This window comes from Pseudophryne corroboree, chromosome 1 (assembly GCF_028390025.1).
Source record: "Pseudophryne corroboree isolate aPseCor3 chromosome 1, aPseCor3.hap2, whole genome shotgun sequence".
Taxonomy (NCBI): Eukaryota; Metazoa; Chordata; class Amphibia; order Anura; family Myobatrachidae; genus Pseudophryne; species Pseudophryne corroboree.
Genome location: NC_086444.1, coordinates 835,876,753 through 835,904,170, shown reverse-complemented (window position 1 = coordinate 835,904,170; position 27,418 = coordinate 835,876,753). Strand labels below are relative to the sequence as shown.

At 41.8% G+C, this 27,418-nt stretch overlaps 1 protein-coding gene across 7 annotated transcripts in view; it reads right to left on the bottom strand.

Annotated features, from left to right (window-relative positions):
* MAPK10 (mitogen-activated protein kinase 10) overlaps positions 1–27,418 on the bottom strand; it is a 485,680-nt gene that overhangs the window by 159,993 nt on the left and 298,269 nt on the right. For 6 of the 7 annotated variants that reach the window (XM_063919876.1, XM_063919875.1, XM_063919880.1 and 3 more), the window contains 4 exons: positions 23,191–23,249; positions 19,993–20,131; positions 18,431–18,596; positions 10,005–10,076 (listed from right to left, as the gene is read on the bottom strand). In XM_063919876.1, coding sequence (XP_063775946.1) covers positions 10,005–10,076; positions 18,431–18,596; positions 19,993–20,131; positions 23,191–23,249 — 436 coding nt within the window. The remainder of the gene's footprint in view (positions 1–10,004; positions 10,077–18,430; positions 18,597–19,992; positions 20,132–23,190; positions 23,250–27,418) is intronic. The other variant, XM_063919881.1, reaches the window with a different exon arrangement.

Sequence of the window (27,418 nt, the reverse complement as noted above, 5' to 3'; positions counted from 1 at the left end):
AAGTCCCATTGGAAGGTCCTCGCATGGAACCTGCCGAAGGGAATGGCCTCGTATGATGCCACCATCCTTCCCAGGAATCGAGTGCAGTGATGCACTGACACCTGTTTTGGTTTTAATAGATTCCTGACCAGTGTCACGAGCTCCTGAGCTCTCTATATCGGGAGATAAACCCTTTTCTGGTCTGTGTCTAGGATCATGCCTAGGAGAGGCAGATGAGCTGTAGGAACCAACTGCGACTTTGGAATATATAGAATCCAGCCGTGTTGCCGTTACACTTCCAGAGAAAGTGATACGCTGTTCAGCCACTGCTCTCTTGATCTCGCTTTTATGAGGAGATCGTCCAAGTATGTGATAATAGTGACACCTTGCTTCCGCAGGAGCACCATAATTTCCGCCATTACCTTGGTGAACATTCTCGGGGCCGTGGAGAGACCAAACGGCAACGTCTGAAATTGGTAATGACAATCCCGTACCGCAATTCTGAGGTACGCCTGAGGAGGTGGATAAATGGGGACATGAAGGTATGCATCCTTTATGTCCCGAGTCACCATAAAATCTCCCCCTTTCAGGCTTGCAATGACCGCTCTTAGCGATTCCATCTTGAACTTGAACCTTTTCAGGTGTATGTTCAGGGATTTTAAATTCAATATGGGTCTGACCGAACCGTCCGGTTTCGGGACTACCACATGGTCGAATAATAACCCCCTCCTTGTTGAAGGAGGGGAACCTTGACCACCACCTGTTGAAGATACAATTTGTGAATTGCAGTTAACACTGTTTCCCTCTCGAGGGGGGAAGCCGGCAGGGTACGTTGGTGAGGGGGCATCTTCTCAAAGTCCAGCTTGTATCCCTGAGACACAATATCTATTGCCCAGGGATCTAATAGGGAGTGAACCCACTTGTGGCTGAACTTACGAAGGCGTGCCCCCACCGGGCCTAGCTCCGCCTGTGGAGCCCCAGCGACATGCGGTGGATTTTTGTAGAGGCCGGGGAGGACTTCTGTTCCTGGGAACTAGCTGTGTTGTGCAGCTTCTTTCCTCTGCCCCCGCCTCTGGCAAGAAAGGACGCACCTCGGACTTTCTTGTTTCTTTGTTCGAAAGGCTGCATTGATAATGTTGTGCTTTCCTAAGCTGAGCAGGAATATAAGGCAAAATATCAGAATTACCAGCTATAGCTGTGGAGACCAGGTCCGAGAACCCTTCTCCACAAAATCCTAAGCCTTCCATATGCCTCTTAAGTCGGCATCATCTGTCCATTGCATATTCTACAGGACACGTCAAGCAGAAATCGACATAGCTTTGACTCTAGGACCCAGTATACTCATGTCTCTTTGGGCATGTTTTATATATATATATATATATATATATATATATTAAGACAGCATCTTTAATATATATATATCTATATATACATATATATATATATATATCTACATACTAGGGTCTCAATCTCTGCTGATAAGGTACCTGTCCACGCTGCCACAGCTCTATAAACCCATGCCGACACAATCGCCGGTCTGAGTAGTGTACAAGAATGTGCACGCTATCTGCAGGATCCCTGAGAATAGCTGTTACGTCAGGGCTACCTTTTGGGCAAACGTGACACCCTAGGGGAAGATTCCCATCCTATCCTGGCCCTAGTGGGGAAAGGATACTGCCTGAGAATTCTTTGTGGGAAACTGCAGTCTCTTGTCTGGAGATTCCCGCTCTTTTTCATCATGAGAGGAGGGAAATTTACCTCAGCTTTCTTCCCCTTAAACATGTGTACCCTTGTGTCAAGGACAGATGAGTCATCAGTGATATGCAAATCATCTTTTATTACAATAATCATATATTGAATACTTTTCTGCCATTTTGGCTGTAACTTTGCATTATCGTAGTCGACACTTGAGGCAACCTCCGTGTCGATATCAGTGTTTATTATTTTGGACAGTGAGCATTGAGAGACTCTGAAGGTCTCTGCGACATAGGGACAGACATGGGTAGATATCCTGTCTGTTCTCTAATCTTTTGTGCAATAAATTAACCTTAGCACTTAATTACACATATCCAAACAGGTGTCGGCGTTGTCGACGGAGACACCCTCACACACACATATTTGCTCTATCTCCTCCTTAGGGGAGCCTTTTACCTCAGACATGTCGACACACACGTACCGACACACCACACACTCAGGGAATGCTCATCTGAAGACAATTCCCCCAAAACGCCCTTTGGAGAGACAGAGAGAGAGAGTATGCCAGCACACACCCCAGCGCTATTAACCCAGGAATAACACAGTAACTTAATGTTAACCCAGTAGCTGCTGTTTATATTGATTTTTGCACCTAATTATGTGCCCCCCCTCTCTTTTTACCCTCCTCTACCATGTAACTGCAGGGGAGAGACTGGGGAGCTTCCTCTCAGCGGTGCTGTGGAGAAAAAACATGGCGCTGGTGAGTGCTGAGGAAGAAGCCCCGCCCCCTCGACGGCGGGCTTCTGTCCCGCTTTCATGTACAATTTTGGCGGGGGCTCATACATATATACAGTGCCCAACTGTATATATGCCCACTTTTGCCAAGAGGTCTCTAATTGCTGCCCAGGGCGCCCCCCCCCTGCGCCCTGCACCCTACAGTGACCGGAGTATGTGGGTTTAGTGTGGGAGCAATGGCGCACAGCTGCAGTGCTGTGCGCTACCTCATATGAAGACTGGAGTCTTCTGCCGACGATTTCGAAGTCTTCTTGCTTCTGTCACCGGCTTCTGTCTTCCGGCTCTGCGAGGGGGACGGCGGCGCGTCTCCGGGATCGGACGACCAAGGGTGCGATCCTGTGTACGATCCCTCTGGAGCTAATGGTGTCCAGTAGCCTAAGAAGCAGGACCTATCTTCAGTGAGTAGGGCTGCTTCTCTCCCCTCAGTCCCACGTAGCAGAGAGTCTGTTGCCAGCAGAGCTCCCTGAAAATAAAAAACCTAACAAAATACTTTCTTACAGCAAGCTCAGGAGAGCTCACTAAGTAGCACCCTGCTCGTCCGGGCACAGATTCAAACTGAGGTCTGGAGGAGGGGCATAGAGGGAGGAGCCAGTGCACACCAGTATCCAAATTCTTTCTTAAAGTGCCCTGTCTCCTGCGGAGCCCGTCTATTCCCCATGGTGCTTACGGAGTCCCCAGCATCGACTAGGACGTTAGAGAAACATAATAATTGATTACTGCATATAACATAAGAAATTCTCTAATAAGGGTTTTAGTCAGGTTAGTCGTCAGGAGACAATTGGCCTTGCCTGCAAAGACCTGTCAAAGCATTTTTCCTATCATGTCTTGTAAAGTTTATTCCAGTACATTAAATGTGCTTCAGTGTTAATGGTTTCCTCTGCAGAGGAATTGCAGTGTCATAACAGGATGCTGCAAACAAAACAAACAACAAGCTGCAATATTGCAACTGATAGATGGAGATTGCAGGATGTACGTCTCAAAATGACTGCAATAGCCAATAATAATTAGATAGAAGTGATTATCATCAGGTATGATGGTAAATGTTGTCAGAAGAGGATTATAATTTGCTGCTACTAATCATGTGTATGGTTAATTCCCAGTCACACTAACAGGCCCCAAGTTGTGCTGCAAGTGATCTGGTCACTACACACTAGGCGATATAGTAAGTGATATCGCTTATTTTTACCATTCTGAGCATTATCATTTACTATATAGCCCAGGGTGTATGCTGCTGACGACGGCTGATGCACGGCCCCGCGGGTCGTTAACGACCGCCGGTCTCGGCGGTGCATGCAGCTCAATCTGGACTCATCGTCCAAAACTGCATGCACAGCCTGGTGCGGCATGACGTCACTAGCCATATCGCACAGTGTGTATGCCCACGTCAGGCGGTCCGGGCTCATTGCACATCGCCCTTAGTTTACATGAGTAACTACACTAGACACTGGTCATGTGCCCTGGAGCTGGAAGATCACCTGTGTGTGGCAGTGTAACAGCAGTCACAGCTGCCTGACAGAGTATATTTTAATGAATTGCAAAGTTAAAACTTTACTCTGTTTTCCAACTAACTCTTCTGGGGTATGGGTCGTTGGGTCGACACACATTAGGTCGGCATGCATTGGGTCGACCACTGAAGGTCAACATGCACTAGGTCGACAGGGTGTCTAGGTCGACAGGGTTGTTAGGTCGACATGTGCAAGGTCGACAGGTGAAAAGGTCGACATGGGTTTTTTGACTGTTTTTGGTGTTGTTTTTTTCGTACAGTGACGGGGAACCCCAATTAGTGCACGGCGTCCCCTCGCATGGCGAGCGGCTTCGGGCAAGGTGCCTCGCTCCGTTGCCGCTGCACTCGGCACAGATTATCGTTCCCATTAATAGTCCACGTGGATCGTAAAGTATGAAAAAGGTCAAAAAATGAAAAGAAAATTGTGAAAAACTCATGTCGACCTAATGAACCTGTCGACCTAGTGCATGTCGACCTTTAGTGGTCGACCCAATGCATGTCGACCTAACGACTGCAACCCCTCTTCTGCAGGTTCAAATAAGCCTAAAGGATATCTCCACTATTTAAGAAATGTTAATCTAGAATGCCCCTTATCTTAACATTTTTCTGAAATAAAACCCCTTCCACACTAAATTCCCTGACAGCAGAGTAATGATGTTGTGAAGGCAGCAGCTGGAATGGCTAGCGCGAATAGAGATTTATGCACACAGATGTAACCCCATGATATGAATGGATGCTGTGCAGTACACTGTATGAATGGATGCTGTGCAGTATATTGTATGAATGGATGCTGTGTAGTACACTGTATGAATGGACGCTGTGCAGTATACTGTATGAATGAATGCTGTGCAGTATACTGTATGAATGGATGCTGTGCAGTATATTGTATGAATGGATGCTGTGCAGTATACTGTATGAATGGATGCTGTGCAGTATACTGTATGAATGGATGCTGTGCAGTATACTGTATGAATGGATGCTGTGCAGTACACTGTATGAATGGATGCTGTGCAGTATATTTTATGAATGGATGCTGTGCAGTATACTGTATGAATGGATGCTGTGCAGTATACTGTATGAATGGATGCTGTGTAGTACACTGTATGAATGGACGCTGTGCAGTATACTGTATGAATGGATGCTGTGCAGTATACTGTATGAATGGATGCTGTGCAGTATACTGTATGAATGGATGCTGTGCAGTATACTGTATGAATGGATGCTGTGCAGTATACTGTATGAATGGATGCTGTGCAGTATACTGTATGAATGGATGCCGTGCCGTGCAGTAGGGTTCACAACGATATGCCGGCGGTCGGGCTCCCGGTGACCAGCATACCGGCGCCGGGAGCCCGACCGCCGGCTTACCGACAGTGTGGCGAGCGCAAATGAGCCCCTTGCTACGCGCGCCACACTATTTTATTCTCCCTCCAGGGGGGTTGTGGACCCCCACGAGGGAGAATAAGTGTCGGTATGCCGGCTGTCGGGCTCCCGGCGCCGGTATGCTGGTCGCTGGGAGCCCGACCGACGGAATACTGAAGACCACCCGTGCAGTATACTGTATGAATGGATGCTGTGCAGTATACTGTATGAATGGATGCTGTGCAGTACACTGTATGAATGGATACTGTGCAGTATACTGTATGAATGGATGCTGTGCAGTATACTGTATAAATGGATGTGGTGGAGGTTGGATGTTGTGTATCACACTGATACAGGTTTCTATTAGGGTTTCCATTAGTAAATTATTATTTAGGCTAATGAGTATGCCATACATTGTTTTTCTTTTTTTACATTTAAATATGAAGGTGCCATTTATTGTACATTTATTATTCTACATTAGGGCAGCATAAAACTTAATAGTAATAAATCAAAATTTAATTAGGAGATATCATTTATTACACGTGTCAAGTTCCCTTTTACTTTTATTAAACATTAAAAGAAAATATGTGTTTTTCAAGTGTAATCAATTGCCTATTATATCCGAAAGGCAAAAAGCTGCATTCCAGGTGGAATTATTGCTATCGATCTTCTGGGTTAAATTAATTTCTGAAATTACATTTATGTAATAAGTGGATTTTTATTAATTAATGTTAGTCCCTTTCAGAGTTGTATTTGCAGTGTAAGTGTTCCATTAACTGAGAACTGCTTGAAAAAGTTCTAAATATTACACATATTTGCAAGAAAATTAATTTGCCACAGAACTTAATGAATACTGAGCACATTACAACTTGGAATCAATATTCATAATCCATAATTTCCGGCAAGCGGCAGAAAAGTGCAGATTTATGCATTTCTCAGCTCAATTCCTCACACTTGTTTTTCCTATTGTAAAAGAACATGAATATAAAGTGTAATAAGGTTATATGGGAGCATTGTGGATGTTCATCATTTCTAGTTTTATGTTTGATTACAATTGCCTTCATTCTCCATATAGAATGGCTAGCAGTGCTTTAGGATGACAATTAAATATAAGGATTTAATCCAGCACATTTGAATATTTAAGATTGATTCTATTACAAAGCAGAAAAAACTCACTTAATCATAAGAAACAAACTACTCTTGAAAACCAATGCTGTTTATGGCAAGAAAAGAGCAGATAGGAAGAAACAACTCATTAAAATGACAGAGCATTTCTACTAGGTTCCTACAGTGACTGGTATAAATAAAGAATATAATATACGGCAAAGAAACTAAGCAGTTCTTGTGTCCTAAAAGGTGTATTCATCAAATAGTGGCAATAATAAAGATTTTCTATTGCAGCCTATAGAAAATCTTCAATCGCCACTACTTACCATTAACACAGCTGCAGGATGGATGCTCAGTTCCTACAGTTTCACCCTGGCAATGGTAACCCTGGACTTAGCAGTCCTCTGTGCCTGCAAATGACCATGCATGACCCGACTTCACAGGCAACAGATGTGCCAGAGGCTGGAAGCCTGGTCTTGGGCTTTCAGCGCATATTTCAATGAAAGTAAAAAAAAGATTAAAAAAAAAAAAAGTAAATAAAAATAAATAAAATTAAAACAAAGCTCAATGTAATTAGTTTTCCAAAAATGCTTTAAATACATTTTTTTTGCTGTCAGAACCAGCTGTTGTCATCCTGAGAGTAGACCCCTGCTATGGTGTGTAATTTCCTCTTCTATCTAGCTCTGGTTGAATCACTCTCCAGTGGATCTGATTACATCAGTGGTCAGAGTTGTACTAGCAGGGGGCTTCACAGGATAATTTATAATAATCAGCCACTGATTTGTTGGAACTACTGAGGCAGTTAAGACCATGCTGTTAAAATGATTGTGCTGTTTGCTCAAAATGTACAGCTCACGTGCAGGGCTCCATGGAGAGCAGGATTGGTGTCTGCACCTCCCCAGCTCAGCAAATCATCTTGTTATTTTCTCTTCTACATTACCTTGAGGACAATTCTTAGCATCAAACATTGCAGCCTCCTTTAAAAGTACAGATTATGAGCAATATTGTGGGAAAAGGAGGCTAAATGCGCCATCACAATTTTCCCTGCATTTGGCTCTTTAATTCACTTTTCCGGCATGAGTGGCTGGTCGAGAAGACAAAAAGTATTTAGAATAAAAAGGACAACCCCTTTATTAAAGGGTTTAAATGCAGTAAGCAGTTACTGTACAACAGGTAGGTGATAAATGTCACGCCTGTCTGAAACTCAGCCCATGTCCTGAGACTTCTGAGAAGCCTTCTATTTCTATGGAATTAAAGCTTCAGTATGAAAAAGGACTTGTACAATGTGCAGTTTGCAGAAGCTGTTCCCAAACACCCTTTTAGTACCAGCACAACAGCATAATGGAACACTTGACTACCTCTCTATAAATATATCCCCTACATTTAAAATGTAAGAGTAAAATGTGCAGAAGCATGTCTTAGTGATGGTGAAATTATAGCATTAGAAGGAATACAAGATGAGAGAAACGGTCATACAATTTCACAGAGTGGAACTCAGAATCAAATGCACTTGCTAATGGAACACATAAGTAAGCCAAGCTGTGAGCATCAATGCGGTAACCAAGAGGTCGCATCTGTGCAGGCATGATGTCTTCATTAACTGCAATCCTGTATGGTAATGGGAACTTGCAAAGCATAACATGACAAATAAAAAATACAATATGCAACACCCCAAAAATAAAATAAGCAGTAGTTTACCATAAAGATTTCATGGGTATTGTTACATTATATGTTATACTATAATTGGTAGTCATAGTTTTCTGTCCTCTAGTTAATTATCTGCTATGACTTATACATACCTTCCAACCTAGCGCTCTTTGATTGTGACTATTACAGGAAAACTAATGAAGCTAGAAGACTGTAGAATGATTGATACTCTGAGAGTGAACAGGAAAAACAGGGGTAACGCTTTCTGTGACCTGCTGAAGAAGAAAATGTTAGAGAGTAATACTGTTCATCTGAGGAACACTCAATAAACCAGGACCAGTAAATAAGACGTACTTCAGCCATAATGCTGTCTAGCGGCAAAGCACTTTAGAAAGCTCTCCAAATATATATAGCTGCTATATGTGAGTCCCATGGTTATATAATTTGGGACAAGGTAATATAAACCAACAAGCAGCATAATGATGTAGTCTGGGCAATTGTAATGAGGGCAAGTTACAGTGAGTAACCTTATCAGATGTTATATCAAGGTGACTTTAGACAATCTATTATCCAAGCCAAACTGCAATACAGGATCAATATTGTATCTTAGTTATTGCACAAGGGCATGCACAATCACTTGTGTTACATCTCTGACATCCATCAATCCCTTTTCCTGTCCATGCACATGTATTACTAGAGGCATTAGGTGAATGATGTAGAGTTAATGAAAAGTGAGAAACAGGAATATAAGTATTTTTAATTTAGCTATGCATAATAGTTGCTGTCTAACTGACGAGGTATGTATATATATATATATATATATATATATATATCTATATCTATATCAATCAATATAAATAAAGTATATATATATATATATATATATATATAAATAAAAATATAAAAATAAATAAATATATATATATATATATATATATATATATATATTACAGTAAATACATGCCCCTTTGCAAGTCAGAATGAAATTGCATCAATTACATAAGGCAGGTGTTCCTCATGAGTTAGACAGCTCTGTATTAAGCCACTACAACACGAAACATATTATAAACTAATAATGGAGAGTAGAATAGTAAATTACAACAATGACATTCCCTTGTGATTATTTGCAATACAAATTAGTTTTAGCCATAAAATGTATATCATCATTACTATCATAAAGCAAACAAAATGCTTTCTACGTAGCAGTTATCTTAACTTAAAAGTGTTAGAGGTTGCGAGTTAAATACTCTTAGAGATTTTGTGTCAGAAGTGCTACTCTGTAACAGAATTGCAATAAGTGCGTTGTGGGGCTGTATATATGATGGTACAATCCATCCGGTTAGTAACAAAAGCAAACCTGTCACAAAATGTCTGGATTAGAAACGTACAAATGGTCCAGTGGTTGTAACGTTACAATGTAAATATATTATGTACATAGTAAATAAAGTAATTGTTTGCATTAAAAAAAATCTATGAGCTGGTGCCAAGAATAAAAACTAAACAAGACCAAATTACAAAAAACTAGCATGATATTAAAAGCTATGAATAAATATGATATAATACAGTGTATTGATATAGCGCATATTACTGTTTTTTGTATGATGGTTGGATAATAATAAGTTTGTTACTTTTAGTAGAAAATTGACAAATAGGGAAGAGGTTATATTTTAGTTTAGTACTCGCACTTATCAGTTTTTGATAACACCAATGCAAATGACATATCATTTTAAGTAGATGTCTTATACTCATGCTGATCTGTGCCATAATTCCTGACTGTCATCATAAAAATAATAATGAGAAGAGTTAGTGCACAGCAAAAAATAGTATGGTGGTTAATAATAAGACGTATAAGCTTTGTAAGTTGGAAGGTATGTTCCCATAAGTAAACTGAAGCTCCGAAATGGTACAAGGATACAGTCCCTTCCTGGAAAGAGGATCTTGTGGCGGACCATTTCTCCCATAATGCATCCCACAGACCAAATATCCACTAGAAGTGCAGAAACAAGGCCATTAAGATGTGGAAAGAGGAAAAGGCAAAGTTAGCTAGGAAGGTCAATTTGTAAAGCATGGATGTAAGAGAGCACAACTCCTGTTATCCCCCCCCCCCCATAGTAACATAGTTTCTGAAGTTGAAAAAAGACAATTTGTCTATCGAGTTCAACCTATTGATTCATTCATATAAAAAAAGAAGCATATTTGGGAACCACTGTGAAAAATTATGCACTTCTAAAAGTGTTAGAAGCCATAGCAGCCTGCCAGGATGTGCTTAAATGTTCTAGGTACTACTATAAAAATGAGTTAGAATGTGGTTGCTATGGTTTCTAACACCTTTTTCCCCTGTTCAGCACTGTTTCCTAAATATCCCAGCTGAATTTTACTCACAATAAAAAGGCAAATAAATGTAGCAAAAGTAGCAGCTTAAATAAAAGCAATTTCTCTATCGTCCTAGTGGATGCTGGGGTTCCTGAAAGGACCAGGGGGATAGCGGCTCCGCAGGAGACAGGGCACAAAAAGTAAAGCTTTAGGATCAGGTGGTGTGCACTGGCTCCTCCCCCTATGACCCTCCTCCAAGCCTCAGTTAGATTTTTGTGCCCGGCCGAGAAGGGTGCAATCTAGGTGGCTCTCCTAAAGAGCTGCTTAGAAAAGTTTAGCTTAGGTTTTTTTTATTTTACAGTGAGTCCTGCTGGCAACAGGATCACTGCAACGAGGGACTTAGGGGAGAAGAAGTGAACTCACCTGCGTGCAGGATGGATTGGCTTCTTGGCTACTGGACATTAGCTCCAGAGGGACGATCACAGGTACAGCCTGGATGGTCACCGGAGCCTCGCCGCCGGCCCCCTTGCAGATGCTGAAACAAGAAGAGGTCCAGAATCGGCGGCAGAAGACTCCTCAGTCTTCTTAAGGTAGCGCACAGCACTGCAGCTGTGCGCCATTTTCCTCTCAGCACACTTCACACGGCAGTCACTGAGGGTGCAGGGCGCTGGGAGGGGGGCGCCCTGGGAGGCAAATGAAAACCTTTTTTGGCTAAAAATACCTCACATATAGCCTCCGGGGGCTATATGGAGATATTTAACCCCTGCCAGAATCCATTAAAGAGCGGGAGACGAGCCCGCCGAAAAAGGGGCGGGGCCTATCTCCTCAGCACACAGCGCCATTTTCCCTCACAGAAAGGCTGGAGGGAAGGCTCCCAGGCTCTCCCCTGCACTGCACTACAGAAACAGGGTTAAAACAGAGAGGGGGGGCACTAATTTGGCGTTAGAAATATATAAAAGATGCTATAAGGGAAAACACTTATATAAGGTTGTCCCTATATAATTATAGCGTTTTTGGTGTGTGCTGGCAAACTCTCCCTCTGTCTCTCCAAAGGGCTAGTGGGTCCTGTCCTCTATCAGAGCATTCCCTGTGTGTGTGCTGTGTGTCGGTACGTGTGTGTCGACATGTATGAGGACGATGTTGGTGAGGAGGCGGAGCAATTGCCTGTAATGGTGATGTCACTCTCTAGGGAGTCGACACCGGAATGGATGGCTTATTTAGGGAATTACGTGATAATGTCAACACGCTGCAAGGTCGGTTGACGACATGAGACGGCCGACAAACAATTAGTACCGGTCCAGACGTCTCAGAAACACCGTCAGGGGTTTTAAAACGCCCGTTTACTTTAGTCGGTCGACACAGACACAGACACGGACACTGAATCCAGTGTCGACGGTGAATAAACAAACGTATTCCTTATTAGGGCCACACGTTAAGGGCAATGAAGGAGGTGTTACATATTTCTGATACTACAAGTACCACAAAAGAGGGTATTATGTGGGATGTGAAAAAACTACCGTAGTTTTTCCTGAATCAGATAAATTAAATGAAGTGTGTGATGATGCGTGGGTTCCCCCCGATAGAAAATTATGGGCGGTATACCCTTTCCCGCCAGAAGTTAGGGCGCGTTGGGAAACACCCCTTAGGGTGGATAAGGCGCTCACACGCTTATCAAAACAAGTGGCGGTACCGTCTATAGATAGGGCCGTCCTCAAGGAGCCAGCTGACAGGAGGCTGGAAAATATCATAAAAAGTATATACACACATACTGGTGTTATACTGCGACCAGCGATCGCCTCAGCCTGGATGTGCAGAGCTGGGGTGGCTTGGTCGGAGTCCCTGACTAAAAATATTGATACCCTTGACAGGGACAGTATTTTATTGACTATAGAGCATTTAAAGGATGCATTTTCTATATATGCGAGATGCACAGAGGGATATTTGCACTCTGGCATCAAGAGTAAGTGCGATGTCCATATCTGCCAGAAGATGTTTATGGACACGACAGTGGTCAGGTGATGCAGATTCCAAACGGCACAAAGGTGTAGTGCCGTATAAAGGAAGAGGAGTTATTTGGGGTCGGTCCATCGGACCTGGTGGCCACGGCAACTGCTGGAAAATCCACCGTTTTTACCCTAAGTCACATCTCTGCAGAAAAAGACACCGTCTTTTCAGCCTCAGTCCTTTCGTCCCTATAAGAGTCATATCTGCCCAGGGATAGAGGAAAGGGAAGAAGACTGCAGCAGGCAGCCCATTCCCAGGAACAGAAGCGTTCCACCGCTTCTGCCAAGCTCTCAGCATGACGCTGGGACCGGACAGGACCCCTGGATCCTACATGTAGTATCCCAGGGGTACAGATTGGAATGTCGAGACGTTTCCCCTTCGCAGGCTCCTGAAGTCTGGTTTACCAAGGTCTCCCTCCGACAAGGAGGCAGTATGGGAAACAATTCACAAGCTGTATTCCCAGCAGGTGATAATCAAATTACCCCTCCTACAACAAGAAAAGGGGTATTATTCCACATTATATTGTGGTACTGAAGCCAGAAGGCTAGGTGAGACCTATTCTAAATCTAAAAAAATTTGAACACTTACAAAGGTTCAAATCAAGATGGAGTCACTCAGAGCAGTGATAACGAACCAGGAAGAAGGGGACTATATAGTGTCCCGAGACATCAGGGATGCTTACCTCCATGTCCAAAATTTGCCCTTCTCACTAAGGGTACCTCAGGTTCGTGGTACAGAACTGTCACTATCAGTTTCAGACGCTGCCGTTTGGATTGTCCACGGCACCCCGGGTCTTTACCAAGGTAATGGCCGAAATGATGATTCTTCTTCGAAGAAAAGGCGTCTTAATTATCCCTTACTTGGACGATCTCCTGATAAAAGTCCAGGGAACAGTTGGAGGTCGGAGTAGCACTATCTCGGATACTGCTACAACAGCACAGGTGGATTCTAAATATTCCAAAATCGCAGCTGATCCCGACGACAAGTCTGCTGTGCCTAGGGATGATTCTGGACACAGTCCAGAAAAAGGTGTTTCTCCCGGAAGAGAAAGCCAGGGAGTTATCCGAGCTAGTCAGGAACCTCCTAAAATCAGTGCATCATTGCACAAGGGTCCTGGTAAAGATGGTGACTTCCTACGAAGCAATTCCATTCGGCAGATTTCACGCAAGAATTTTTCAGTGGGATCTGCTGGACAAATGGTCCGGATCGCATCTTCAGATGCATCAGCGGATAACCCTATATCCAAGGACAAGGGTGTCTCTCCTGTGGTGGTTACAGAGTGCTCATCTTCTAGAGGGCCGCAGATTCGGCATTCAGGATTGGATGCTGGTGACCACGGAGGCCAGCCCGAGAGGCTGGGGAGCAGTCACACAAGGAAAAAATTTCCAGGGAGTGTGATCAAGTCTGGAGACTTTTCTCCACATAAATATACTGGAGCTAAGGGTAAATTTATAATACTCTAAGCTTAGCAAGACCTCTGCTTCAAGGTCAGCCGGTATTGATCCAGTGGGAAAAACATCACGGCAGTCGCCCACGTAAATAGACAGGGCGGCACAAGAAGCAGGAGGGCAATGGCAAAAACTGCAAGGACTTTTCGCTGGGCGGAAAATCATGTGATAGCACTGTCAGCAGTGTTTCATTCCGGGAATGGAAACTGGGAAGCAGACTTCCTCAGCAGGCACGACCTCCACCCGGCAGAGTGGAAACTTCATCGGGAAGTTTTCCACATGATTGTAAACCGTTGGGAAATACCAAAGGTGGACATGATGGCGTCCCGTCTGAACAAAAAACGGGACAGGTATTGCGCCAGGTTAAGAGACCCTCAGGCAATAGCTGTGGACGTTCTGGTAACACCATGGATGTACCAGTCGGTGTATGTGTTCCATCCTCTGCTTCTCATACCTCAGGTACTGAGACTTATAAGACGTAGAGGAGTAAGAACTATACTCATGGCTCCGGATTGGCCAAGAAGGACTTGGTACCCGGAACTTCAAGAGATGCTCACAGAGGACTTATGGCCTCTGCCGCTAAGAAGGGACTTGTTTCAGCAAGTACCATGTCTGTTCCAAGACTTACCGCAGCTGCGTTTGAAGGCATGGCGGTGGAACGCCGGATCCTAAGGGAAAAAGGCATTCCGGAAGAGGTCATTCCTACCCTGGTCAAAGCCAGAAAGGAGGTGACCGCACAACATTATCACCACATGTGGCAAAAATATGTTGCGTGGTGTGAGGCCAGAAAGGCCCCATGAAGAAATTTCAACTCGGTCGATTCCTGCATTTCCTGCAAACAGGAGTGTCTATGGGCCTCAAATTGGGGTCCATTAAGGTTCAAATTTCGGCCCTGTCGATTTTCTTCCAGAAAGAAGTGGCTTCAGTTCCTGAAGTCCAGAAGTTTGTCAAGGGAGTATTGCATATACAACCCCCTTTTGTGCCTCCAGTGGCACTGTGGGATCTCAACGTAGTTCTGGGATTCCTCAAATCACATTGGTTTAAAACCAGTCAAATCTGTGGATTTGAAGCATCTCACATGAAAAGTGACCATGCTCTTGGCCCTGGCCTGGACCAGGCGAGTGTCAAATTGGTGGTTTTTTTCTCAAAAAAGCCCATATCTGGTTGTCCATTTGGACAGGGCAGAGCTGCGGACTCGTCCCCAGTTCTCTCCCTAAGGTGGTGTCAGTGTTTCACCTGAACCAGCTTATTTTGGTGCCTTGCGCCTACTAGGGACTTGGAGGACTCCAGGTTGCTAGATGTTGTCAGGGCCCTGTAAATATAGGTTCCAGGACGGCTGGAGTCAGGAAAACTGACTTGCTGTTATCCTGTATGCACCCAACAAACTGGGTGCTCTTGCTTCTAAGCAGACTATTGCTAGTTGGATGTGTAATACAATTCAGCTTGCACATTCTGTGGCAGGCCTGCCACAGCCAAAATATGTAAATGCCCATTCCACAAGGAAGGTGGGCTTATCTTGGGCGGCTGCCCGAGGGGTCTCGGCTTTACAACTTTGCCGAGCGGCTATTTAGTCAGGGGCAAACACGTTGGTAAAATCCTACAAATTTGATACCCTGGCTAAGGAGGACCTGGAGTTCTCTCATTCGGTGCTGCAGAGTCATCCGCACTCTCCCGCCCGTTTGGGAGCTTTGGTATTATCCCCATGGTCCTTTCAGGAACCCCAGCATCCACTAGGACGATAGAGAAAATAAGAATTTACTTACCGATAATTCTATTTCTCGGAGTCCGTAGTGGATGCTGGGCGCCCATCCCAAGTGCGGATTATCTGCAATACTTGTACATAGTTACAAAAATCGGGTTATTATTGTTGTGAGCCATCTTTTCAGAGGCTCCGCTGTTATCATACTGTTAACTGGGTTCAGATCACAGGTTGTACAGTGTGATTGCTGTGGCTGGTATGAGTCTTACCCGGGATTCAAAATCCTTCCTTATTGTGTACGCTCGTCCGGGCACAGTATCCTAACTGAGGCTTGGAGGAGGGTCATAGGGGGAGGAGCCAGTGCACACCACCTGATCCTAAAGCTTTACTTTTTGTGCCCTGTCTCCTGCGGAGCCGCTATCCCCCTGGTCCTTTCAGGAACCCCAGCATCCACTACGGACTCCGAGAAATAGAATTATCGGTAAGTAAATTCTTATTATTGCTAACACAAATACCCATTTTAGCAAATAGCTGAGCATCTTTTAAATGGTACCTTGCAATTGTACAGGTGGGGATAAGATGGGAAAAAGCAATGGTTCCCTAATGCACACTGAGTGAATAATATTAATGCACACCCTAACACTTTATTAACACTTATGAGTTTCCCTATCACTTTGTATATATTTTTGTATTATTTTAATCACACCACTTACATAGCACTTCTGTGCTTCTTATTAACCCTATTAACTCTCACCTGTGTGCCGACCTGGGGTAGCCGACCTGTGCCGACGTTATGGGGTCCTGCACCCCGGACCCATACCTAATATTAGGGACCCACAGTGACGGAGAAGCCTTGTCGATCGGCCTGGGGGCTTAACCCTATATCTGCAGATATACGCAACCAAGATCTCCGTATTATCTGACTATTATGTAGGAATATTATTCACTCAGTGTGCATTAGGGAACCATTGTTTTTTCCTACACAGAATTACCCCTCCCTTTTAGCACCTGAGTAACATCACTATCTGATTGAGCAGTTCACCATTTTTTGCGGGGATAAGATAGGACAAGAAATAATGAAAATGACAGTGAAAACAAAAAGCTACTGTAAAATGATGAATGTGAAAAGACTGTAATGAAGACATGCCATTCTCTGAATTAATTATAACTGATGCTATTAGAATTAAAAAAAAGACTTAGAGTGTTGCGATGGGAAGATCAGAGCAGCTTTGTTGAAATTATTTTTTCATCTAATATCTGATTACTGTGCTCAAAATATTAATGGCATGAAAGTAAAAAAGTGAAACAAAATAAATTGTACAAGGAGAACAAAGTATAATAAATAAAATGATAAAATTCATATGAATCTATAAAACCAAAACAATATGAGGACATGTCAATGGTTACTGAAATAGTTGCAAACTTAATTGTAATTTGCTGCACTACAAAGGGCCAATGCAGACAAATGTCCCAAGTAAATGTACTATGGACCTGGTTTAGAGTTGGACATGAGTACATTTATGTCAAATAAAAAAATCAACTTGCGTAAATTGTGGTGCATTGCTCATGCACACAACTTAGGCCCATAATTTGATTTGAGTATATATCTTATACGTGGGCCCATTTGCACTTGGATATGCATGTGAGATTGCAAGTTCAGTACAGTCAGGGTGCGGAAGCACAAGTCAACCACACCCCCTACAGATACTTCCAGAGACAGCTTTTAGGAGGTATGTCCAATAGACAGGGTGCCAGTGCCCAAATTGATGATGATGATGATGACCACATTTCTGTGCACCACAACAGTATATGCTATATGTAAAGATACATTCAACTCAAAATGCATAAAATATATATAAGTGTTTTTGCATGAATTACAGGGACATGAATTAGTCAGCTGACAATATGACAATGAGAAACAAGATGGCATACTGTATAAATTGTGTTATTCTCAGTTATGTCTATACATTCTGCATACTCATGTAATCCCAACCTGTGTTACAGTTCTTTAAAACTGTTTTGACCTTCTGTTTAGAAGATATTACAGGCTGAGGAATGGAAGTGGAAGGAGAGTGCTCTTTTTTCTACCTTCAGTTTCTGTGTTTTAATTGATGTTATGTATTATTCATAATATAACAAATACAGCTGTGGTGAGCAGTTAGACAACCAATTCATTTATTGTCCTAAACCCTCACACATTTGAAAAAATAAAATAAAAAAAAAATAAATAAAAAAAAAAAAATATATATATATATATCTTATATTACCACATATGAAAATTCCATTGAATATATATATATATATATATATATATTATTTTTTATTTTATTTTTTTCCATTCATTCATGGATATACATAACAAATGTACTGGCCTGCTACATACAGCAGGCCATTTAGTGGTCTAAATTTTTTTTTTTACAGTAATTAACCTTACCAAACTAAAGATAAGATCTCTCTCTTTGTACTGTCAGTCAAAATGTACATTATATCTAGGGTGGCATGTAATGCAATTAACAAAATTAATTGGCATTTAGTGGTATATAGGAGTATTTCAAAGACAGAGAATTGTAGTAATCCCGTGCACTAAAATAAGAATAGCGCATTGCTGCTCTCTTGCAATGTACAATCTTCTGCTAGTGCTGTTACCACACAACAGAGTTTCATATGTTTTGCAATATCATATACTCTTACCCCATGATGAACCCCAACATGAATTTATTTTGACTCATGCCCTCCTAACACCTGAAGGTGTTAAAGGTACTCTATTCCTGAAAATAACTTCTTATAGGAGATCAGTGCTCACTATTTCTCAGTCTACTTGTCTATTTCCTACATTCCCTTCATTTACCAACAGACTGTGTCTAGGGCACAGCCTACCATTTTCCTTGTATCCCATTCCAAGAATGACTTCTGGTGCTCTGTAATAACGTGTTACTACATATGGGGTCATCATGAAGCTAGTGCCAGCAGTCCTTGCCAATCCAAAGTCAAGAATCTTCAAGGTGCAGTCTGATTTCACAACAATATTACTTGGTTTTAAATCCTGCATCGGAAATGGGAATGTGTTAGTAAAGGTGTATAAAGCAGAATCTTCTGTACATGTTCCATGTTATTCATATTAATGTGTCTGACATTACCAACGTAGCACGCTCAAGAAACATAACTCTGCAAATACCTATCTAGGTTGATACTAATATTTTGATAGCAGCCTTTCTCTAAGGGGTGTAGATCATAGGGTCGACAGTAACTAGGTCGATAGTCATTAGGTAGACCACTATTGGTTGATAGTGACTAGGTCGACACCTGAAATAGGTCAACATGGTCATTATGTCGACGTGAGCAAGGTCGACATGGGAAAAAGTCGACATGAGTTTTTGGAAAAATTTTGGTGTCGTTTACGTTTGTAAAGTGACCGGGAACCCCAATTAGTGCACCGTATTCCCTCACATGGCTTGCTTCACTCGCCATGCATCGGGCAAGGTACCTTGCTCCGCTACCGCTGCACTCGGCACAGGTTACAATTCCCAGTCATAGTTCACGTGGACCGTAAAGTATGAAAAAGTAAAAAAAGTGAATGTCCATGTCAACCTAGTGATCATGTCGACCTAGTGACCATGTCGACATAATGCATGTTGACCAATAGTGGTTGACCTAATGAGTGTTGACTTAAGTGCTGTCTACCTTAAGACAGGATCCCTCTTTGTTCTCTTCAGGAGGAACCCAAGTACCAGAGTGTCTCCTAAACATAAAAGTATTTCTGCTTTACAGGGTATTATGTTTTCAAGATATTTAATTATAAGTTAAATTTGAACCTATTGATTTCATTATGAGTGCACCACAAAGGAGTCTCAGTCTTCATCCTAGTTGCCCCCCCCCCCCTTTATTTTTCTACAAATATCTCAAAATACGCCTCATGTCACCACTAAACTCAGTATCTGATAGGCATTCATGTATTGGCATGTGAAAGTTTGCTTCTTTTACTATTCCTGCTTGTATGTCTCAATAATCAGCTTATTTCAGCAATTGTAACTTAGAGCAGCATTGTACGTTGAAATGAAGCTTAGTGTTTCATGCCAGTATCATGTAGCATGCTTTCTTGTATAAAAGTACTTGCCTTTAATTGTAGCTATCACAGATGATTACTACCATTTACCATAGATTACATTTAATGCTATAATTACTATGACTATGTGTTATGTTGCCTTTCCCTTCCAAATCATTTGCCTACCAATTGTCAAAGTGATTTGGCACTATGTAAGAAGGGTGGAGATAACCATTATTCATATAAGAAATTCAAGATTTATACAACTTCATCATCAACATCATTATTATTTAATCCAACTCTATTTGAACTCATGCATAGAACTGTAGCTGTAAATTATATATGATATAGAAGACAAAATAAGAAATTCTAAATTCCATGCAATAATATTACTAACCCTGTGTATGATTCCAGCTGAATGAAGATGTTTAATTCCACATAGCATTTGGTACAGCAGGTAAGACATTCGCTCATGATCTAGTTCCATCTGAATCACCTGGCACAAGTTGGCATCCATTAATTCCATGACTAGATAACTAGAAAAATCAGAATTGATTTAAAGAAACACTTCCTACAAATGTCATTTTGGATATTTTATTAACATTTTATTAACATGACATTATAGTAGGAATTATTTCACATACTGTATGTATCACAATTAAATACATTGTTAGTGTAATAGCACTCTAACAGGTGTTACCAATTACTAGACCACATACTGTAAGATGAATTCAACGCAGAGCGAATAAGGACTAAAATTTAACATAGAATCTAGATAGCAATATGTGTCAAAATATTTATAAGTACAAAACCCAAGATAAAAACTTGTTACTTTCTATTGTGAATTTACTAATATTTAGTAACAATAAAAAATATTACTTCTTAAATCAATCAGCCATGGAAATTGTGGCTAATGTGGAACTTTCTCTAAGAACATACATTGACAAATCTTTGTTTTCTATATATCCCTCAAGTGGCTCATGCAGAGTCTACTCCTATAACACGAATTGACAAAGCTTAGTGTTCTAGAGATCACTGTAGTGGTTCATATAGAACATATTACTAGAATACACATTGACAAGGCTTACAGATGGAGCCACGCTAATCATGGCGCACCTATCATCGCATCTGTGACATGCACGTGCCCCATTCACTAAAATGGGAGTGTCTCTGTGCACTCCTGTGGCGGAGCTAGGTGCTGGATCGCCTAGTCCTGCCGGGAGTGCACTTCTCCGATGGAGCCTCACTAGTTGAGTGTGGCTCCATCTGTAGCTGTCTTTATATTACAGTAGAGGCTCATGTAGAACCTTCTCCTAGAACATGTAGAACCTTCTTCTAGAACACAGGTTCTCAAACTCGGTCCTCAGGACCCCACACAGTGCATGTTTTGCAGGTAACCCAGCAGGTGCACAGGTGTATTAATTACTCACTGACACATTTTAAAAGGTCGCAGGTGGAGCTAATTATTTCACTTGTGATTCTGTGAGGAGACCTGGAAAACATGCACCGTGTGGGGTCCTGAGGACCGACTTTGAGAACCTGTGTTCTAGAATATATATTAACAAAGTTCATCTTTTTAGATATCACTCTAGTGTATCATGTAGAACCTACTCCTAGAACATGCATGGACAACACTTAGCTGTCTAGATATCACTTTAGGCAATGCTTAGCTGTTAAAAAAAAAAAGAAGAGAACTATCAAAGTTGTGATACTTTGCATTTGCTCATGTGGATAAATTGGCAATCTTCTCTTCTACCAATCCAATTATTAACATGCTGCAGAACAGGAATTTATAATACTATTGATTTAAATGTAATAATTCTCATTATCCAGCACATAATGTAGAACATCTTAAAGTGTAAATTAAATATTTTTGTTTCATGATCTTGTTACATAAAACACATATTTATTGGAAATGGGATGCATGTTATTATTGTTGTGGCAAGGTCCACTTTCCTAACTGTCCTATATTTAACAGATATTTACATTACAGTAAGGAATGAAGCTGGTAAATTACTTTCCAATGTACAGTGGATGGTCACCAGAGACAGCAGACCTAGGGCCTTATTCAGGTTTGTTAGCAAACCCCCCAAAATTAGCAATTGGGCAAAACTATGCTGCACTGCGTGTGGGGCAGATGTAACATGTGCAGAGAGATTATATTTGGGTGGGGTGTGTTCAAACTGAAATCTAAATTGCAGTGTACAAATTAAGCAGCCAGTATTTTCCATGCACAGAAACAATATAACCCACCAAATCTAAATCTCTCTGCACATGTTACATCTGCCCCACCCGCAGTGCAACATGGTTTTGCCCAATTGCTAACTCTTTTCTATGATACGGCCATATGTAATTGGCTGTTGGATTTCCTGACAGATCGCACGCAGACAGTCAGACTGGGCTCTGACCTGTCTTCAGAACTGGTGTTAAACATAGGAGTTCCGCAGGGTTGTGTTTTAAGTCCCTTCTTATATTCTTTGTATACCTCTGACTGTGAGTCTAATTTGGAGACAAGCTCTGTGATTAAGTTTGCGGATGATACCACTCTGGTAGGTTTGATAATCGGTGGAGATGAGAGTGGTTATTGAGAGGAAGTGAGAAAGCTCGCCGAGTGGGGGGTAAAAAACAATCTGTTATTAAACGGTAAGAAAACTAAGGAGGTTGTGATAGATTTTAGGAAATCTAAAAAAACTATCATCTGTCCGTTGATTTTGAATGGTGAGGAGGTGGAAAGGGTCACTGATGTGAAATTTTTGGGGATCAAATTCACGGAGGATTTATCATGGTCCTTGCATATCACGTCTGTGGTCGGGAAGGCTCTGCAGCGTCTTTTTTTCTTACGGAAGCTCTGAGTAGCAGGTCTGCAGCAATCTACTCTTGTTAACTTTTATCGCTGCGTGATTGAGAGTGTGAGAGAGAGATTGCTGACCTACGCGATCACGGTGTGGTATGGTAATGCCTAGTGTTCGGATCTTGTTGCCTTGGAAAGAGTGATTAAATCTGCGGAGAGGATCATTGGCCAACCCTTGCCAAGGTTGGCGGATGTATTCACCGCGAGGAGTCTGTCAAAGGCAACCAAGATGACTGAAGATAGGGGTCACCCCTGTAATGTGTTTTTTTTCCCTTTTGCCATCGGGGAGACGTTATAGGTGTCTAAGATGTCGTACCACTAGGTTAAGGAATAGCTTCTTCCCTTCTGTGATTGTTGGTTTGAATTCTCAACTTTGCTAAACTTATGTGATGTATTTTATCTGGTGTATATGACATGAGAACTGTATGTAATTTCGCTATACATGTCCATGTACAGTGACAATAAATTATTCTTATCTTATCTTTTAGTTTGCAAACAAACCTGAATAATCCCTCTAGAAGACTGAAAATGAAAAAAAAAACCTTGAAGGAAATATAAGAATGCCATAGCCTGAGTGAATAATCACTAATTAAAATTATTTTTAACGTCCTTTCGTCCTTATTTTTTAAGCTTCCTACAACTACAGCAACATCCTGCAATCAATACAGTGTTGATTTTATCTAATAAATGAAGGCACATTCTCCACCTCTGTAGATTAATTTAATTTAATCAGGCATTACTTACACATCTTGGAACTCCTCAAGAGACTTCTGTGATGTAAAGACATTTAATAAACTGATAATCTAAAATAGAAAAGGAAAGAAAGACAGGCATATGATAAGAAGGAATATGCAATTATATTTTAATTTACAAAATCATTATGCAAATTAAAGTTTGATAACAACCTGCTACAGTCAACTGAAAATGGAGGCACTGGAGACAGGATAAAACATAAGCCTTCATTTCTTCCATCTCTAATGCTAATCCATTGGAAAACATATAATGTGAGGATCTTTTTAGATTTAATTTTAAAGTCTAGGTTCTGCAATTTATTTTGTATATGTTGAGCTTTCCTTATTGGTCAATGACATTTCTTGCTAAAATTGCAATTAGTGCATAATTCAACATGGATCGCTAAAGTACTAAAATCTCTATTTGCTGATTTTAGCACTTCTGCGCATGCTTGCACGCCGCTGTGTGCATGTGCGAGGACTTAAACTGCGATCGCAGTTCAAGTCCTGGCGGGTGGAGGGTACGCATCATTTTGTAGGCGTCAACTGCAAAGTGTTTTGCATGTTAGCGGTGGGGGAGAGGACCCGGCTTGCATGCCGGACTTGCCCTGTGCTAGGCAGCCCCCCGCATGTTAGTGTAATGAGTCTATTCGCACAACTACAACTCTTGCTGAATTAGAAAAATAGAAATAGGTATGTTTACACTGCGCTTACCATTTAGCTATGAAAAGTGGCAAGATTAAACCAGAAATAGGAGGATGTTGCAGATATATAAATCAGAAAAACACTTTAATAGATATAAAAATATTTATTTAAATATGTTAAAATTCAGAGTGATATACTGTGCAATCTCAAATGGCCTAATACCGGTATACTACAGAAATGACATACCAAGACAATACAAACACAAAACATAAACATTAAAGGGACAGTATAAAAGGGGTAGATACACAGATTTGCGATTTACTCGTCCCCACATATATTCAAATCTAGTATAGATAAACAGTGGAATGTGGCATGGATCTCCCAATACCTCATAAAATATTTTTGAACACACTTTGGTGCGCTGTATCTTCACAGCGATGCCCGGGGCACAAAGTCTGGTGAAAATAAGGCAGTCTTATATTCAGTGGTAAGTAACTCACAGTAGCAGCATTGGTCCGAAATAACCAGGGAAATTCTCCTCGGCAAGTGCAAAAAGGTCCAGGAGTCTGCCGGCAGACTGAATCACCTTGGTTCAGTGGCAAAGGTGCCAAAGAGTACTTTTCCAGCCCACAGTTGGCATTACAGTGCATTCAACTCTAAACCAAGCCCACAGTGTGCCTCAACCAATAAAATACACATCTTTTATCTGGAACTTTACATTAACACTAAATACAATATTTGGGGATTTACAGTAAATAATTAGTAAACTCTAAGAATTTGCCTAGAAATTCATATACCCCACTCAATAGTAATGGCCCCATTACTGAAACAAGTGAACCTTTAAAATGATGAAGCTTCAAGAATAATACCCTTGGGTACAATAAAGGTCACTGGGTATGGATAGCATGATGGCCATGACCATCCGTGAAAGTCACCTGTAACCTATTGCTGGGTACAGTATGATTTACTGATGGACGGGATGCCGGCGGTCAGAATACCGACCATTATAATCACGACAGCCCCCCGTTAAGTACCTTAAGCCTCCCCTGCTCCCTACCCTAACCCTCCCTTGTGGGTGCCTAAACTTAACCCTCCACGGTGGTGCCTAACCCTAACCCTCCCTGGTGATGCCTAACCCTAACCCGCCCCTTCACGCTGCCTAAATCTAACCCTCCCTGCTTGGTGCCTATCCCCAACCTCCCCTTCAAAGTGCCTAAACCTAACCCTCCCTCCCGGGTACCTAACTCTAACCTTTCCGTCCCTTCACCCTAACACTAACCCCTCTGCTCATGCCTAAACCTAACCCCGCCCCTCGCGCATGGCTGGACGCCAGCGCTTCCCGCTGGAAGGACGTTCGGGATATCAGCTGTTGGTATTTTGATGCCGGTATCCCAAGTGCGTAGGCATCTCGACGCCGGGCTTGTAGTGTCCTTCAGGATACCGTCAGTCGGAAACTTAACTGTATCCCATATTGCCTGTATCATGATATGAACAAACTGCTTACTCAACCCATGGCTTCTGGATTATAAATATACTCGGGATAACACAACTCTAGTGACAGTAATGTAACAACATGGGGACAGCTTCAGGGTAACTTCAGGGTAGCACGTTGTCTGTTTTCTTTCATGTGGCTCCATTAATTGATGGACATCTTGCAATGTATCCCAGTAACCCAGACATTCCACACTCCGTATTTCAATTAAATAGACAAGGATAGATATACTTACTCAATATATCCTTTTATTTACTGTGCAATGCAAAAAAAAACCTGTATGTGTTTGCCTCTCCATGATTATTCTAGCAGTGTAATCTGATATGCCTTTAGCATTGAAATGATCAATTGTTTCTTGGCTGGACTCCTTACACAGCCTGACTTACTCTTACAATTAAATAAATCCATATCAACACTGCAGAAGCACAAACGTGTTCTGTGTTTCAATGTAGACCTTTAACAAGAGTTTATACAGGGAAGACATAAGACAATACTGAGAACAGGTTCTTGGAAGCTTAGTACTGAAATGTAAAAGAAGACGCCATCATACTTTCAGCTGCTAACCATATAAACCTATACAAAGTACTTGCTTTGCAGTAACCAAACATGAACCTGCTTTGTTTGTGTGAACCCTCCTCTGTCACTTTTACTATTACAGTAACTTTCATTTTGACATTTAACTAATGTATTCACCTGTCCTTTACTTGTCTGATGTTGCCTATATAATTTTTTGGAATACATCTACTTGTACCTACTTTACTGATATTGTAACTGTGCTATTTTGTTACTCTTTTTCTCTGTTTTGAGGATGTATAAATACAACTGTCCAAAACTATTAGTTGCCTTATAGAGAGTTACAGTAGGTGCATATACGGCTTGGTTACATTGATCTCACACAATCATGGTCAACAGCAAAAGGGACAAATGCAATTTTTTTTGCATGTAGGACAAATTCTGCAAATAACTGCATTCTGGCAAGCTCTATCAGATCTTTGGAAAAATGTAAGATACTGACTCAGACCGCCTTCATGAGTGTGACCATGTTAGGGAACTCTAAGTCCATGAGGGGTCTCCTGCCTACAACAGCCACCCACTGTTCCCTTAGTGTTTGATATACACATCGGTACCTAAGTGGCCACCAATACTTAAACTTCTAGCAGAAGATGCTTACTCAATTGTCTGGAGACTGCAGGATTATTATCTGGAGGATAACAGGAGACTTGACTGTGGAATACTAGAAGTGTTCAGGATACTGAAGCTAGGTGTGGCAGGGATGTCTCAGGATAATGATAAGCAGACTGTGGATGTGGATTTTGCCATAGGAGAATAATGTGAGGTCTGGAGTGCAGCACAGGTGAGAAGCAGCTGATGGATGAATACACAGATCAGAACCAGGATGCAGTGCAAGAATTTAGCACAATGACTACTGCTGTTGGTAATGAACGTCCACAGTAATGAAGATATACAGATGTGTCCTCATATATCTTGCCTCAATACGCCATGCAGAAGTAGATGCCTTGTGTGAGTAAACCAGCAACTCCCGGGCAGCTCTGCTAAAGGGCCCATTCAGACCTGATCGCTGCTGTGCGATAATTGAACTACTGTACATGCATATGCACCGCAATGAGCACACGCATTGCCAAACAGTGACAGGATGGTGCGAAAATTTCGATCACACGGGCGTTCACAAGGTGACTGACAGGAAGAGGACATTTGTAAGTGGTAATTGACAGTGACGTGCGGTGAGATCATAGGCTGGGGAGGCACTGATATACATAGGTACATACACCTGAGGAAAATGCCTTATTAAACCGGCATTGAAACGTTGCTCTCTACACTGCCTGCCTGAGAGATTTATTGTGTAAGACACCTGGAGTGTCATGTCTGCTGCCTGTCTCTATATATATATATATATATATATATATAGCCAGTGACGTGCGGTGGGGTGAGGCAGGTGAGGCAGAGCCTTTCCTGTCATACTAACGTTTGTGCCAGAGTTTTGACTGTATAAAGTATATGAAAAACACAAAGAATATGTTTGAAATATCTTCTTTGCATTATTCTAATCATTTTTATAGCCAAAACCGTGGAATAAAAAGTCTAT